Below are 17842 nucleotides of genomic sequence, written 5' to 3'. Positions count from 1 at the left end.
GTAATAACTTTTATATCCAATGTTAGCCAGAATAAATGAAAAAAATCAATAAAAAAATAACTAACAAAATTTGAAACCGTATAATTTTTTTTTAAAAATAAGCCATCAAACAAAAATAGACAATTTAAGTATAATCTTATTTATAACAACATAACCTTTTGTTAAGTATATAAAACTCACAGTGTTAAATAATGTAGTGTTAAATAATGTAATGGCATTTAAAATTTAGCTTTAATTTAGTGAGACATTCAACTTAGCAATACAATGATACAATCTTGTGTATATACTACTGGATGTACATCAAAATTTATTCTTATTTCCAAGCATAGTCTGAAGTGTTTGCTCAAACAAAGATTAAGTCTATTCAAGATTATTAATATTTAATGTGGCTTAATAGCAACCATGATGACTGGTAACTACCCATGCTTTCTCTTCTACTCCAGCTCCTCCCGCTATTATTAAATGTAATCTGGGACATCTTCTACTCCAGCTCCAAGATATTCATGAAACACATGCAATAGTTCTGCAAAAGTACCAACGCAAGTTGGCACAGATGGATGAGAGTCTGTATTCCTTAACCATCTCTCCCGGATTCAATACTCACTGGGGGATGGGAATGGAGCTTGCTTGGTTGGGAGGATCGCCCACTTTGCCTCTGCAGTACTCGAGGGATTAGTCATTGAACTGCAAAAGTAAAAAAGCCAAATAAAAATCTTTAGTTTAAAAGGGATAATTTTATTTTGAATCAATACAATTATTATGAACTCTTAATGATTCTTCTTCACACAAACAAAAGCATACTACATAAGTGCATACGAAAAATACTATCTCCTTAACACTTTGAGTACTTATTGTTAAGAGTTGACATATATATACACACTAAATCAATGAGATTTTTCTTTTCTCAAATATCATTCGCCAAGAAAAGTAGTGATTCTAGTGACTACTAAGCTATTGTGAGTCTAATTCAATGCACAAAGTTCCTCTGTGATAACAACATAAAAAAAGAGGAATAACCTTGGAATGTGGAAAGCACAAAAACAACGTAAATAATATAATTTAATGAGGGATATCATTGGAATTTGGAAAGCACAAAAGCAACATAAATAATGCATTAATTTTCATTAACAAAAAATGTAAAGACTTTCCTCTAGAATAATTGAGATGATTCCCGATGTTACCCTTTTCTAAATAAACAATAAATGATTATTCTCATGTTAACAAAAAATTGAAAGAGATCATGTATATTCTGATCCAAAGTAACTATTTAACTTTTAATAAATATGTAGCAACACCACATATTCGACCATCAACATTAATGAAATACCTTGAGGAGTTGAAACAATTAGTGCACCTACTATACATTCGGCCATTAAAATTAATAAAAACAGAAAAAGATAAAAAGGGCCATCTGAAGACTGAAAGATAACTTAAAAACACTAAAGCACAGCATGTATAGCAAAGTATACAAAGCTTTTCAAAAAGAGCTACACTCAATCTAAGGAATGAGAAAGAAAGTCTTTAAAATTTTAAGAAAACAATTTTTAGTCAAAATAAGAAAAAAAGTATCAGAATTCGGCAAATTAAATGATACTCTTTGCTCTTATTTTAGTCATCTACATCTCTTTCTCTCTCTGAAATTGACATAAAAACTATTCCACATTAAATAATGAACACAAAAGAATCATTTACGCAAGTTAGGCAATCATATTGGCATTTCAACCCAGATAAAGGATATGCAAACATGTGTATCTAACCTGAGTTGGGCAGTTGTATTACACTGATATTATCATGTTCTTTAAAGACCATAAATAAGAAGATCTTGAAGCTTGTACGTACTGATCATAATATTTAAGAATTAAGATCTCAGAGTTTATTAGGTGAAACCGAAAGGGTATCCGTGATCTGCAGGAGAACAAATTTTGACCAAATGAAGAACAAATTGAAAAGATAAAAAACTGAGCAGCTACACTAATTTTAATTAGTTGTAAAACACAAACACAGAACCTTGAAAAAATTATCTCTTACAGAATTATTTTTTGCATTACTTCATGATCTTCATTACTCCAAAATTATCTCTTATAGAATTTCCAAAAACAAATCCTTTTTATTCAAACCAATTCGAGCTAATAAATTAAAAACTCAAAACATCTTTTGAGAAAATTTATATTGGCATATGTAAAGTGTTATTGATGAGAGCATTCACATACCAAATGAAGAATTTCTAACAATGTGATGGTGGGAGCAAATCCGAAACACTGTTATGTTAGTCTTGGAATCAATTAGTTAAAATGAAATGAATATAACATACAAATGCTTATTCTTTCTTTATATGTTATAGAATAAGGGCTGCTGACTACAGGAATCAAACCCAAATAAATAGAAATATCAAGAGTACCAAAGACAATACAAAAAAGTAAAATAAAATTTAATCAAAATCCAAAAATGAAATGATAGAATAATACCTCTATCTGCTAGGGTACTTTGGGGAGCTTTGATATGATTCATTTTCAAATGCATCTGACTGGATAGAGTAAGCTGAGTTTACAGGAGGAACTGACGGAAACTCATTCTGATGATGCTTTCAGGGAGTGACTTCAAACCACAAAAGCTTGTTTGTGTGCTCCCCTCATTTGTCGCGTCATTCCACCATTGCCGACATCGAGATCTCCTAATCTTCTCCTCTTCAAGTGTAGCACACCATTCTGCCACTACGCTCTTCCAGAAAAGGGGATCTTGATGGAAACCTGAAGCTTATATCACCAAATAAAAGAAAAGAAAATCAAACAAAATCATCGACAATGTGAGAAAATCTATTAACGCTAGTTTCTTGGCCTTCTCATACAGTATAATCTTTGTTAATATTTTACTCAAGACGCTGCATTTCAATGAAAAAAAATATTTAACGGCAGAGAAGAAAAAAGACAGCTCGATTCGTCAATCATGAATATTCTTTCCTAAAAAAATTGAAGAAAACGATACACAAAGAAACATGCAATTAAAATCATCATTCAGCTCAAGCTCGAGGTATCTCAACCAAATGCATCTCAACGCAGAAAAAGCAACAGGAATAGCAATTCAATGCAGTGAAAGTGAGAGAGAGTGTGCGACGACAAAAACCTTCCAAAGACAAACCTTCAGAATTCTTGTTGAAAGAGAGTTTGTCTGTACTGTATCAAATAACTCTCTAAAATCAGCATTAATCCATGTAATGATTAAAATCTTATACCATGTCAGATCACCATACAATGCTTCTGCAAATTGTGCCTGGCTATGATGTCTTTGAAACTGCCATAATATAAAGCAATTCATTATTGATTACTATCTCTGTATATTTTCTTTGACTGTAAGAAATTATGAAAGAAAAATGATGCCTACAATCATAAAAAATTATGACTTTAGTAGCAAATATATTCTAAAGCAAAAATGGTAAATTGATGAGTGAAAAAAAAATCATGTTTATTTTTGTAAGAAATGTATATTTTCTTCACATCTTAATTTGCCTTCTTATCTTACAAAGATTTTGAGAGTAAAAAGAAAACAAATAAACAAATAAGCAATAAATATAGATCACAAACTAAAAACAAATCCAAATCAAGCATGGGAAAAGGTCAACAATAGTGAAGGATAACAGGATCATACTCACAGATCATCTCAATCCAAAAATCACAAAAACATATTTACATCAAAATAAATAAGTTTGAAACAAAAACTTAATCCCACAAAAGCCACTAAAATTTGAAATGAAAAATTTCCAACTTAATGGGTAGAAGGAAAGAATATACGGTACAGTTAAAACACCATGTTTTATTTTCAAACTTATTGGGTCAAGCAAAACCAATTAGAATTCTAAAAGCTGCATTTCACAAAATCTATTTCTCCTCTATTTGTAGTAAAAAATGAGGGATAATGGAATGTGGAAAGCACAAAAACAACGTAAATAATATAATCTAATGAGGGATATCCTTGGAAAGACGTTCCTCTATAATAATTGAGATGATTCCTTTCTAAATAAACAATAGATGATTATTCTCATGTTAACAAAATAGATAATGTATTCACCTCTTCGACAACACCACCATGAAACTTTTGTTTGAAGGCACTAAAGACTTTTGACGCCAACGGAGCAGATGCAATCATAATAGGCTGGATTTTAAGCCTGCTAAGATCAAATTTCAAAATCAAGAAGTTTCAAATTCTATAGTTTACAAAAATTAAAAATGAAAAAAAAACCATGCATTATACAGTAGCCAAAAACTTGTTTAACAAAAAATGGAATTGCATAATTCAACTTAAAACAATTACCTTATCATAGTTTGTTGTATCTTGGCAAGAAGAGGTTTACAGTACTCTTTCAATAAGCTTCCCATATATGAGGCTGTCATCAACAACCAACACATGAAATTATCTACATAGATGATAGAGCACTATGGATATTTCCATTTTCTTATTCTTCTTCGTTTTTCATATAATTGAATCCTCAAAATATGTGTATAAAAGACAAAAAAAAATTACAAAATAAAGGATAATTTAGTAATAGTTTTGAAAAGTTAACAACCACCCTGATCAACAATCAAAAGATTTATTAAAACTGCACTCATAAGAAACTAAAACTTGACATTAAGTAATGAAAGAAAACAATATATTAGATAAGTTCTCTATTATCTATGCAATCTAATAATTCAATGGGGGCATGTAAATAGATGCACTTTCAAATGCAGATCAAGAAAAGGTCTATTCAACTATTATGGCATCACATAATGAGTTTGAATGATTTCTAATGAACATTAATAAAAACATAATAACACACCATGCCTTCTTCTGTATTAAGCCTGCAACCTAGGTTGTTTGAATGTTAAAATTTGTATATGCTATATAAAATTAATTAAGCATATGCTATAGCTAATTGGTACAAACCTCAATTGTAGCATTTGGAAGAAATTCAGAGCTGTTGTCAGGCTCAAAATTCATGCCTTCCCCTGGCACCTTTGACAGGATAGTATAATAGTTATCGAAAGAACCTATAATTTTATAATACCTTGAAAAAAAGAACAAAAATTAATGCCTGTGAAGTTGCAACCGAATAAAACAATAGAAGCTGGAATTTATTTTATGTAGACAAATTAATCAAAACAAACTACAAAATCAACAAATCCCATGTTGTAAAGACATGCTACCTATACATGTAACATCTCTGGGAGGGCATTCAACTTGACACTAATGTAAGAATTCAATATGGATGCAAAAATATGGTGGTTGTTTAAAGAAATTAAACCTTAGCGAGCTTCTAAAAGGTGTTGTTGGTGCGGGGGGAGTCTAGTCGCTTCGTCGGCATATCCGCGACGGCCATAAACCAGGACGATCATCCCTGTGGAGTACCCGCGAACGGATCCAGCCTCGGTTTCTGGTGTTCCGGTGCTGGAACGCTTGCCGAAACCATCACACGTTCCTCTGGCGGTTCCTTTGCTTGCATCTCGAACCCTAACGACATTTTTTGTAATTTTATTAAAAAGAAAAAAGGAAAAAATTTTCTACTTTTAAAAAAGAAAAAATGACCTCTGCAAATAATATGGATGGGATATGGATCTCAGAGCTCTCCATTCTCTTGATCGGTGTCCTGAAATTGTTGTCAACTGCTCCTTCTTCGTTGATGGCAGCAACACCCTAAACCCTGCCACTGTTCTTTCTACCTGAAGCTGTATCAATAGCCACCATTACCTCTAACTTATTGTTTTTCATCTCTGCTACTCGTCGGAAACAGATTCGGAGCCCATGCCGTGTCTTCTTTGTTCTTTGCCAGACGCTCTCGTAACTGCAGCACTGACCAGCCGTCTCTCGTGACTTGGAACACAATTTCCGGATGCTGAGATGAAGATAAAAATGAAGAGGACGATCAGAGAAGAGAGAAAGAGCGTCGAAGGAAAGAGAGTGATTCTGATTTTTGTGGGTAAAGGAGAGAGAAAGCCAGAAATAGTGTGCTCAAAATTTGAAAAAGAAATGAAATTTGAAAATTTTTGAAGAATTGCGCCCAAAATTTGCCATGGATCCCGCTCAAATTATTCCAGTATGCTCAATTACCCTTCCATTGCGTGAAGAAAGCAAAACCAATCACAAAGCAACATTTGAACTCAAAAGAGTGATTTGGGGATTGCTGAAGCCACCACTGCCTTCGATCCAGTAGATAAACAGGGACCTTGAAACAGATCACAACATTGCAGGAGAGAGAGTTTGAGAGATAAGTAGTTTCCTCAACTTTTCAGCTTCAAATAGGTTAAAAGAAAGATAAAAAAGGACAGATGTTGTAAATAACGATGTATATGTAGGGCAGGAATGTAATTACATTAAAAACACGTGTTCCACCAAGGAAGCTTGTGGATGTAATTTTACTATTTTGCTAGCCATCTTTATAATTATAAATTGATATTAATAAACACAGACTAAAAAAGCACACTAAACAAAATAAAAGTATTAATGATAAAATATAACCTAAAAAATCACTTAAATTCAAAAAGAACCTTGATGAATTATAATAAATCTATGTAAGAGAAGTAAAAGTAGAATAAATAATTAAAAATAAAATAAAAAAAGTAATTAAAAAAAAGTAAAAGAAGATAAAAAAGATAATATGAGGAGTAGTAGATAAAAAATGTATTACAATAGAAGATTAATATAATTAATTAATACAAACGATGAAAGAGAAAAATTAAATTACGATCTTATTAAAAAATTTCAAAAACAATATTTTAAAAAAATCTATTAATCAAATTTTATAAAAATATTACAAAAAATATAAATTATCTTTAAACAAAAAGATACTACTCTTAAGAATTATTAATCAAAATAAATAAAAAAGAATTAATATAAAACAAAATCATAAAAAATATTAGCAAAATTAAGAAAAAAACAAAAATTACAAATTACAAATACTTTACCTGAAGTACAAAATAGAGAGGGAGAAAAGAGATATATAAAATAATAAGATAATAAATTGAATTAATTGAGATCATTTATTTCATTGCTTTATATATTATTTACAAAATAATTTAATATTTATTTCGATCAAATTAAATAATAAATTAGTTATAATTAATTTGGTTTAACAAATCAAACAAAATTTAAAATAATTTGATATTTATTCTAATTAAATTACATATTTGAAGTTATGATTAATGTAATTTAATGAATCAAATAAAATATTAAATGATGAAATATTTATCCTAATCAAATCAAATTACATAATTGATTAGTTATAATTAATATAATTCAATGAATTAAACACATTAAATTAAAAAATAATTTAGTTAATTTGTATCTTAAGGACACGGTTTAAAAATATTTATTTTTTAATAATTTTTATAAAATATTTTTTAATAATATTTTTAACCTATAGTTTAAAGGCACAGTTATAATAACCCATTAAAAAATACTTAATAGTTAATACAAATAATTAGTATAATTGATTTAGTTCAATAAATTAAAAGAAATAAATGTGAAAGGAAGAGATAAAGGAAAAGTGAAATTATAAAAATGTATAGGCATTAAAAAGCAATAAAAAAAAGTCCCTTTTAGTTTTTTATTTATTAATTATTAATTTATTATTATTAATTTATTATAATTAATTTTGCAGTATTTATTATACGTTATTCATCTTATAAATTAATACAATCAATTATCGATAATTAATTATAATTGATATAACTCATTTCACTATACTATCTAAATAAATAATTAAAAATGCACGTCTCAATTTTTTGTTAAAGTAAAATAAAATAAAATACATAAATTGAGTAGATATAAATCTAAAAATTATAAAATTTTATTAACAACTTAAATAAATTAGTACCATAAAACTAAATTTAATGTCTATTTTAAAAATAATTACTGACATTTTATTCTTTTAATTATTAATAATTTAAATAAAATAATACCCTATAACTTATTTTGTTGTTATCTAATTTAAGTAATTATTAACATTCTATTTTTCTAAGTATTTGCTTGTCTTATTTATCATTTATGCTTTCAATCAATTATATTAATAAACAATTAATATTATAAAACAAAATAGAATATTATAAAACAAATTATAATAAAATTATTTAAAATACATCTTTTTTGTTAATCAGAAGTTAAAAGAAAAAAACGTATGCGCCTAATAATAAGCAATTAAAATAAACAAAAATTTTTTAAAAAATATAAAAAATGAAATGTATAAATAAAGATAAAAAACAAAAAATAAATAAATTATGAAAATTGTACCCTAAACACAAGAGAGAGAGGAAGGGAGGGAGGAAGAGAGAGAAAAAAGAGAGCGAATGAGTAAAAAATATTTGATCTTGTATAAATAGATGGTATTAAAAAAATAAACTAATTAAATTAATTAATATATTTTATTATCATATTTATTTTTTATTAAATAATTTGATATTTATTCTAATTAAATCAAATAATTAATATAATAAACCAAATCAATTAATTGATATAATTAATTATAATTAATTAATTCATATAAATTATAATAAATAGTGATATTTGAATGTCTAATCAGATTAATTAATTAATTATAATTGATTTGCTTTAATGAATTAAATGAAATAAAAAAAACCACCTTAAGAGGATGTCACATGAGTTCCATCATTAAGTGCAAAATCCCGATTTTTATATAATAGAATAGATAGAATAGAATAAATAGAATAGATAGAATAGATATATAATAAATATATTTTCTTAAATTAGTATAATTATGCATTATTCATTAAATATTAATTATAATATAATCATAATAAAGATATTTTTTAAAATAAATTTATTTAGAAAAATATAAATTGATTATTAATAACAGGTGCCATTATTATTATTATTATTATTATTATTATTATTATTATTATTATTATTATTATTATTATTTTCGATCAATAATTGATAAATAGTTTAATAATACATTAAATATTAATTTTATATAACTATAATAAACATATTTTTTAAAATTAGTATAATTATGCATTATTACTTAAATCCTAATTAAAGTATAATTATAATAAAGATTTTTTATAAAATAAACTTAGAAGTGAAAATAGTGCATCTACTTTGGCGAAAAAATAAATTTACAAGGAATTGACACCACACTTCTATTAATTCGGAAAAAATCCAATTTTAATATATTATATAAGTAGAAGTAGATAGATAGATTTGTACAATAGGAGTAAAAAAGATATTAAGATGATATAATAATTAATTTTTAATAATTACCCTTTTTGAATTCAAACAAAAATTTGGATTTGCATTTAAACTCATTCGCACTACGGTTATTCATAATCTCACCGTAACCTTCAATACACATTAAAACTCATAATCTCACGCAATAATAATTACCATAATTTTTAATAATCACCATAATCTCAGCATTTAAACTCATTTTCTCATTCTCACCTCGCGCCGCTGCATACAGGCCATACCGACGCTGTTGTAGTTTCCCACCGACACCGCTTCCACCTCCGCCGATCAGCCCGTCTCGCCTCGCCCTTCGACGCTCAGTCCAACGCTGTTGCCGCTGTTTTTGCGCCACTCTTCTCTGACCCGAGTTGTCGCCGTGTTGTGCAACCCTCTCGTGGAGTTGATGGTGACCATATGAGCCATTCTTGATTAACTTAAAGACCAAATTGGTTAATAGATTTAATAGCAACAGGGATCTACTAAGCATTTTCTTGGTGAGGGAGGATTTGAAGGTGTCATGGCTTAGTAGATCCCTGTTGCTATCAAATCTCTTAACCAATATATAAGGGTGTCCGCGGATCGGATCGGATCGGATATCGCCGAAAATTCGACCCGATCCGCACAATTTTCATCTGATCGGATCAGATTTGATATCCGCGTTTTTTAGTGCCGGATCGGATATCGGATATCGGATATATCCGCATAATTAAACATTCTTTTTTTAATCATATTTCTATGTAAAAAAATTTAATAAAAATATTTCTTTCATACTTTAAAATTTATTTATTCCTAAAATATTTTTAATCAAACTCTTTCTAAATAACAAAAATAAAATAATACAATATATAAATAATAATTACTAACTAAAACATATAAACAAGTAAATATAATACCAAACATATATTTATTTATTTATTTATAATTATTATTGTGTGAATCTGTGGATCCGCAGATCGGATACGCGGATATAGAGCAGATATCCGCGATCCGATCCGCAAAGGGTGCGGATCCGATCCGATCCGATCCGATCAATTTGCGGATTGAATTGTATCTGCAATTTTCAGATCGGATGTAGATATTTATCGCGGATCTGCAGATATGATCCGATCCATGGACACCCTTACCAATATAAGCCATTCTTGATTGACTTGAAAACCAAATTGGTTAACAGATTTGATAGCAACAGGGATCTACTAAGCATTTTCTTGGTGAGGGAGGATTTGAAGGTGTCATGGCTTAGTAGATCCCTTTTGCTATCAAATCTCTTAACCAATTTGGTCTTCAAGTTAATAAAAAATGACTCATTTGATCACCATCAACTCCACGATGCAACAGCAACTTCACGAGAGGGTTGCACAACACGGCGGCAACGTGGGTCAGAGAAGAGTGACGCAAAAACAGTGACAGCAGCGTTACGCCAGAGGGCGAGGCAAGTCGAGCTAATCGAAAGTGGAGGCGATGTCGATGTCGATAGGGCCTGCGAAGAGTGCAGCAGCGCAAGGTGAAGATTGGAAAATGAGTTTAAATACTGAGATTATGGTGATTATTAAAAATTAGGGTAATTATTATTGCGCGAGGTTATGACGGCAAGTTTTGTGAGATTATGAATAACCGTAGTGTGAATGAGTTTAAATGCAAATTCTAATTTTTGTTTGAATTTAAAAAGGATAATTATTAAAAATTAATTAAATTAATTAGTATATAATTTTAGTTTCCTTTTCACTTCTATTATACACATTGTACACTAAGTGCTTATTTGGACGCCATTATTTTGATAAATAAAAGATTTTTTTATTTGACAAATTTTTAATATTAACAATAAAAGCACTAAAAAAATATTCTTTTAAAAAGATAGAATTTACATTTTTTTAAAAGATCTTTTTTTCTTAAAAAAATATTTTTCATATAATAAATAAATAAAAAAATATTTTTATATTATTATATCCAAACATAATTGATAAATAAAAAAATTCTTTGCATAAAATATCAAACATAAAATTACTTTTACTTTTTATAAAATCTTAAAAAAAAACAATTAAAAAAAAATCCTTTTTTAAAAACTCACCAAAACAACCCTAAAATCATTATCTCCCCGTTCTTTCTCATATGTATTTCATCTTGGTCGTCTTCCTCAAGTTCTTCGCACTTTGGCACTTATATATATTCCAATCCAATTATCCCATCTTCCAATCTTTTCTCTTCCGCACTTAATTTAAAACCCCTTTCTTTCTATTCAATTTTAATTGGGCTTCGTCGTTTTATTCTTCGAACCCTAACCCAAGAACTATTATTCGTATCTTTTTTATTCCAATCGAAATTGCAATTGGGGGTTAATTGATTTTCGGGGGAGCTGAATTACCGAGCGGGGAAACCACGATCGGAATTTTGAACGATGTCTGCTGCCGTGTGCAGAATCAAGAGATCTTTCTTCGAAAAACTTGCCCCTTCGCCGCCACTCTCCAAGAAGCTACGTTACTCATCATCACCGATTCGATTCGCTCCTCCTTCTCTCATTGATCACCTTCGAACTTTTTTCCCTCACATGGATGAGCTGGTTCTAGAGAGAGCACTTCAGGAATGTGGCAATGGCAATGATCTAGATGCTGCCATCAAGAGGCTGAACGAGCTTTGCTTGGGGACTAATGATGGAAATTCTGGAACTGCTGAAGAACCACAAGTTGAAGTTAATGCGGACACAGATAAATTAGAAGCTGCTTCTGACCTTCCTAAAGATGGTGCAGAATGGGTTGACTTTTTCGTAAGAGGAATGATGGTTGCTACTAGTGTTGATGATGCTAGATTTCGAGCTGCTAGAATGTTGGAAGCGCTGGAGAAATCAGTAAGTTCCCGTGTAAGTGCTGAAGCAACAAATGTTCACAAGGAGAATTTGTTGCTAAAGGAGCAAATTCAGGTGCTTACTAATGAAAGGAATTCTTTCAAAAGTGCATTTAGAATCCAACATGAGTGATTTTCTGATTATGACGAAAAGAACCGAGAGTTGCAACAGTTGAAGCTGTTAGTATCTCAATACCAGGAACAGATGAGAACTCTTGAGGTGAACAACTATGCTTTGGCAATGCATTTGAAGCAAGCTCAACAGAGCAACCCCTTTCCAGGGCATTTCCCTCCTGATGTCTTCTAATTGCACAATGTAAATATTAGGAATGTGTAATAATAATATTAGGAATCTTTTCGTTGGGTCTAAGGTTCTGTCATTATTAGTTTCTGAGGGAAAAGGTAGCAATTGCATTCCATATGCTGTCAATCCGGCTTAGAATTTGATCTTGTAAGATTTTTCAATTAATTCAATTATCGCAATTTCATTAAAAAAAATTAATAACCTTAACATTTGAGTTTAAATTGATTCGATTCATCCGTTCTTTAATTTATCGATACACCATTGTATGAAATGATATTGAACTTCGCTGTGAGTATTGAATTGAATATATTTCTTTATACAAGTGTTGATAATAATATGAATTTAATTTTGATGTGTATAGTAATTTAAATAAATGCATATAATTGTACGATTGTATAAAATATTTAATATTCTGAATGTATCAAAATTAAACTTAACAATAATGGCCGGCTTTTTATTTCGACACAACTTAGATGTTTACCTTCAATCTATCAATTGATACATCAAGGCAAATTGCAAATGATGATCTGTTACTAATAATCTTTTTTCATAGAAAAGAATGCAAGCCTTTTGGACAAATAATTATTGATGCCAAATCAACCACCAAAGATACATCCAAACTACTTTCACATTTAGGCAAAAAGAAAAGCAACTGCCACATGTGAATCTTTTATTTGATGCTTACATACCAATTGAGAGGAGAACATTAACTTTAGTCTTTAGCCATGCACAAGATAATTATATACTCACCAATAAATGGTATATATTAGTTTATGCATAAACTTACATTTATTTTTAATTCTATGGTTATGAACGTTAGTCAAATTAAACAAAGTTGAGTAGGTATATATATACACACTGCTATATATGTCGCCCTTAATTAGCAATTTAGCATTGATTCCTCAAACTACCGTTTGATGTGTGACACGCTTTGTAAAATTCTCTCCTTCTTCATGTGAATTATTATACGAGGAATGTTAGGGCCAGCAACTTTTAAGATTTATAGCTATCAAATAATCTTAATGAGACTTTTAATGGTGTGAGATTAGTGTGAGATTTTATCCAATAACTTATTTTTCTTTGTTGGTTACATACTGACCATAATTTAATAAAGTTGTTCTCCCCTAAATTTTTCCTTATTATATATATTACGGCTTAAGTGGACTATGATTATTCTCTTCTCAATCATAGCTACCCTTTTCTTAAGAATATAAGTATAATATTTAGACATATGGTAAAAGCTAATAAGATTATTAGTGTTAAGTAAATGTAAGAAAGCTAATTAATAAAATCCAACTTTATTATAGACATATATGCTTAAAGTATTGAATAATTGATATAGTTATGGAAGAATCTTCTTATTTTTACAACTTTTTTGGCTACACAACCTTCTTTTTTAATTTATAAATAAACAACCCTAGAAAACCCAAACTTTGTCATTGCCAATTTTTCCTTACACATTGTCCAAAATGGCTTTTTCTCCATACAAAATTCTCTCTCTCATTTCTATCATCTTCACCATCTTCACTTCAATGGTATCATCATTGATAACCACACCAAACAATAACAACACCAGTACTATAACCATTCCTCTATCTCCATTATTATTCACAAACAACAAGCACAATAATAACAACCCCCCTAATTCTTCATTATATCAATACCAATCCCTCAAACTCCATGCTTATGCTTCCATAACAAGAGCCCACCACCTCAAACACCATAAAGCCAAAAAAGGCTCATCTCCCTCCATCATCAAAACCCAAGTTCACCCTAAAAGCTATGGAGGGTACTCCATAGACCTTAAATTTGGAACACCACCACAAACATTCTCTTTTGTTTTGGACACAGGAAGCAGCCTTGTATGGCTACCATGTTCATCTCATTACCTATGTTCCAAATGTAACATAGACACTAACAAGATTTCAACATTCATTCCCAAGAAATCCTCCACTTCCAAGCTCATAGGATGCAAAAGCCCTAAATGTGCATGGATTTTCGGGCCCAATGTAGAATGTCAAAATTGCCAAGAAAAAAAACAAAATAATTGCTCGCAGATTTGTCCGGCCTATACAGTTCAGTATGGACTGGGCACAACTGCGGGCTTTCTCCTCTCGGAGAATTTAAATCTCCCTAAAAAAATTGTACCTAATTTTCTTGTAGGATGTTCTGTTCTTTCCATGTACCAACCCGCTGGTATAGTCGGATTAGGACGTGGACCAGAGTCATTGCCACGTCAGATGAACCTCAAGAAATTTTCTTATTGTTTACTCTCTCATCACCGCTTCGACGACTCCCGGGAGGCCTCCGACCTCGTCTTACATGGCGGTAGAACGGCCGGAAAAACCGCCGGCGTTAGTTACACGCCGTTCGACAAAAATCCGGCAGGGGAAAACACCGCATTTGCGACCTACTATTACATTCCAATCCGGAAGGTAATTGTTGGTGGGAAACATGTTAAGATTCCGGCGAATCTTCTAGAACCGGATTCCGCCGGAAACGGCGGTTCCATAGTGGATTCTGGAACCACGTTCACGTTCATGGACAAGCCAATTCGATATGCGGTGGCGCGTGAGTTCGAGAACCAAGTGAATCTCACAAGGAATAGGGTGGTTGAGAAGCGTTCAGGGCTGAGTCCATGTTTCACCGTCGCCGCCAACAACAAAACGACGTCGTTTCCGGCTCTAACATTGCAATTCAGAGGCGGCGCCAAGATGATTCTCCCGCCAGAAAATTATTTTTCTTTTGTTGGAGCAAAGTCTGACGTGGCGTGTTTTACAATTGTTTCCGATGAAGGATCTGCGGCGACACCGTCGGCGGCGCGTGGACCTGCGGTGATTTTGGGGAACTATCAGCAACAGAATTTCTACGTGGAATATGATTTGGAGAATGAGAAGTTTGGATTTCGGCGTCAAAATTGTAAACGCAGTGGTTAGTGATAGTAGTATTATATATTAGCGCCACCGTGTAGTGTTAGAATGTGAGGCGGAGACAATGGCCGTGGGTGGCGGTTGTAGTTTTAACTATGAAGTGCATGGCTGTAGTAACATATATGCTACTCTTTTTAATTATTTGTCTATTTTTTATTAAAGCTTAATGATTTTATCATCTTAAGGTTATTAATAAGAAATATAATGTACTGCAATTTGGATAATATAATCTATCATTGGCACTCTTTTATTCAAATAATTAGGGAAAAATTGCGAAGTTAATTTTACGAAAACTTGATAATTGAAAATCGTTAAATAAAAATTTAGTGAATTTATTTAACTATTTTTAATTATTAATTTCATATGAAATTACTTAAATATTTATCTAAAAAATTTAGATATGGAAGTAGTAAGAGTGATATATCTTAATATGATAATTTTTTGTATTTTTTAAAATCGTGAGAAGTACACAAATCAAACGATTCGATTTGTGTTTAAAAAATTAAAAAAATTTGGGGTACACAAATCGAACCGTCCGATTTTTGTATTTCAAATTTTTTAACACAAATCGGACGGTTCGATTTTTGTACTTCTAACAAATCGGACGATCCAATTTCTACTTTGCTCTTATATTTGAGAATAACACTCCAACCGTCCACATTTCAAAAAAACACCACTACTATCCCAATATCAAAAACAAAAAAGGGACAATATTTTCACCTTTTATGTAAAATAAAAAGAAAAGAAAAAGGGCGATGCATTATTATTTGAATCTTGTCAAAAGATAATGAGTGCCCATAACCCATATAATTTGAAATAGTGGTCACTACTCATTTGGGTGTTAATAATGATTTTTTTGGGGGTGGTTATGTGACCAATTTTCTAAACATTAATATGCACATCTTTAGCATTGTGATGAGCTAAAGTGATTCTCATCGGATAATATTTGTGGTTACGATCATCATGAATGTATGTTGTTTTGAGTCTTGTTATTTTCATACCATCATAATTCCGTCCATTTTTCAAAGAATGTAATTTTCATGACATATAAAAGAATTTTCCTGATATATAACACACACAAAAGGAGTGGCACACATATCATAAGGTGATTATAGTGACCTATATATCCATGCAAAAAAGTGAAAAAGCTACAAATTGTTAATTGTTTCAGCTATTGACTTTTGAAATTTGATCCTTGGAGTGCTTTATTTGTTTTCTTCCCATAGAAGCAATTATATATGCATACAATTGTCATTATATATATTCCTTAGCCTCTCACTTCGTTCTTCCTTGCTTAAGAGATTTATGTTTTAAAAAATGATATGCTCTCCAAAAAGAGTCATTTTTTTTTTCTATTCATGTTCTTTCGGAAAGTTTTCTTTCAATATGGGGACTACTTAATAAAGGGTTTTTGTTATCTTTGATTTATTCTTTGTTCCCTTCTTATGCACTATTTTCCATCTTCTTTTTTGTCCTCTCTTACACAAGAATGGCACTACTTATTTGTTGCATGCATGCATGTATATATAAATTAAAAAAGGTTATATATATGTTTAATACATTTATAATATCTTTATAAAAAAAATTTACTATCTGTAATAGAACTTCTGTTAGCAAAAGTTATAACTTTATTATCAATAAAAATTTTGTAATTGTAATGGTAATTTTTCCTAATAATATATATACTCCAAAGACAAATGTGAGAAAAAGTATGAATGTAAAACCTAAAATTAAGGTGAAAATTTAGGTGCAATTGACTTTACATGAAGTTGATAGTCAAAAGTCGTTCGATGAAAATTTAGTTAAATAAGTTAAATTATTTAACGGTTTTCAACTATTAACTTCACGTGAAGTTAACTTGACTGCATCTGAATTTCTACAAAATTAAAGAATTATGTGAAGTCGACTGCATTAAAATTTTCACAAGATTAAAGGGCGTCGTGCGTGGCTTTCAATTGAATTGCATACCTCTACTCCACTAAAAAGATAGAGTAGTTAGTGTACGTAGCAGCCAATAGGGTTCGTTCATCTACTAAATAAACCATTTCTTTTATTTATTATATTAATGCATGCATATGGGATTTTAGATTGTTGAATTGCTTAAAGCATAAGTTATTGAACAGTGTTGATGGTCTCCTTTTTCTTATGCATAGCTCAATATAATTAGGCATTCTATAATTAATTAGTATAATATCATACGGTTTTATTTCATGCTCTTCTCATATACGTGAACCCTAATAATGTTAATTCAAATACCATGCATGCAATTAGACAGTCTAATATGGTCATTGGTCAACCCATATGACTGATAAATTCATAACATAAAAGAGTAAATATTTAAATTAGATCTTAAAAAATTTTAAATTATATATTTTAGTTTTTAATAAATTTTTATTATTTTAAAATATTTTTGAGAATTACTTGTATCAAATGAAATAATTCTTTTATCGTTATTGAAGAAGATTCATTTAAACTCGTGAACTACAAAATAATTCAAATGAAATAATTTTTCGTACTTACTTAAACAAATTAATGAATTAACTATTAGATTAACCCAAATTAA

General features: G+C 30.3%; 3 protein-coding genes across 47 annotated transcripts; 2 read left to right on the top strand and 1 right to left on the bottom strand.

Annotated features, from left to right (window-relative positions):
* Positions 1-194: 194 nt before the first annotated feature.
* Positions 195-6290, bottom strand: LOC112758026 (uncharacterized). 45 transcript variants are annotated; one of them, XM_072206630.1, is made up of 10 exons: positions 6079-6290; positions 5557-5863; positions 5276-5481; positions 4918-4986; positions 4306-4378; positions 4063-4159; positions 3136-3288; positions 2466-2753; positions 1840-1905; positions 195-684 (listed from the first exon to the last, which is right to left on the bottom strand). In XM_072206630.1, exons 5-8 carry the CDS (start codon positions 4368-4370, stop codon positions 2712-2714), a joined length of 357 nt encoding a protein of 118 aa, XP_072062731.1. In that variant the 5' UTR covers positions 4371-4378; positions 4918-4986; positions 5276-5481; positions 5557-5863; positions 6079-6290; the 3' UTR covers positions 195-684; positions 1840-1905; positions 2466-2711. The 45 variants fall into 45 exon arrangements, with proteins under 45 accessions (XP_072062731.1, XP_072062700.1, XP_072062723.1 ...); XM_072206599.1 differs by having other exon boundaries at positions 1758-1905; positions 6079-6284; XM_072206622.1 differs by having other exon boundaries at positions 195-655; positions 1758-1905; positions 6079-6284.
* Positions 6291-11259: 4969 nt separating this feature from the next.
* On the top strand, positions 11260-12570 carry LOC112758017 (uncharacterized). Its single transcript, XM_072222211.1, has one exon. It carries the CDS (start codon positions 11603-11605, stop codon positions 12176-12178), a length of 576 nt encoding a protein of 191 aa, XP_072078312.1. The 5' UTR covers positions 11260-11602; the 3' UTR covers positions 12179-12570.
* A 1220-nt stretch (positions 12571-13790) lies between these two features.
* On the top strand, positions 13791-15521 carry LOC112758008 (aspartic proteinase nepenthesin-2-like). Its single transcript, XM_025806571.3, has one exon. The coding sequence runs from the start codon at positions 13819-13821 to the stop codon at positions 15283-15285; it is 1467 nt and encodes a 488-aa protein (XP_025662356.1). The 5' UTR covers positions 13791-13818; the 3' UTR covers positions 15286-15521.
* Positions 15522-17842: the final 2321 nt, after the last annotated feature.

The sequence above is a fragment of the Arachis hypogaea genome, chromosome 2, assembly GCF_003086295.3.
Source record: "Arachis hypogaea cultivar Tifrunner chromosome 2, arahy.Tifrunner.gnm2.J5K5, whole genome shotgun sequence".
NCBI lineage: Eukaryota > Viridiplantae > Streptophyta > Magnoliopsida > Fabales > Fabaceae > Arachis > Arachis hypogaea.
Note: the sequence above shows the minus strand (reverse complement) of the source record. Positions and strands in the feature narration are given on the sequence as shown.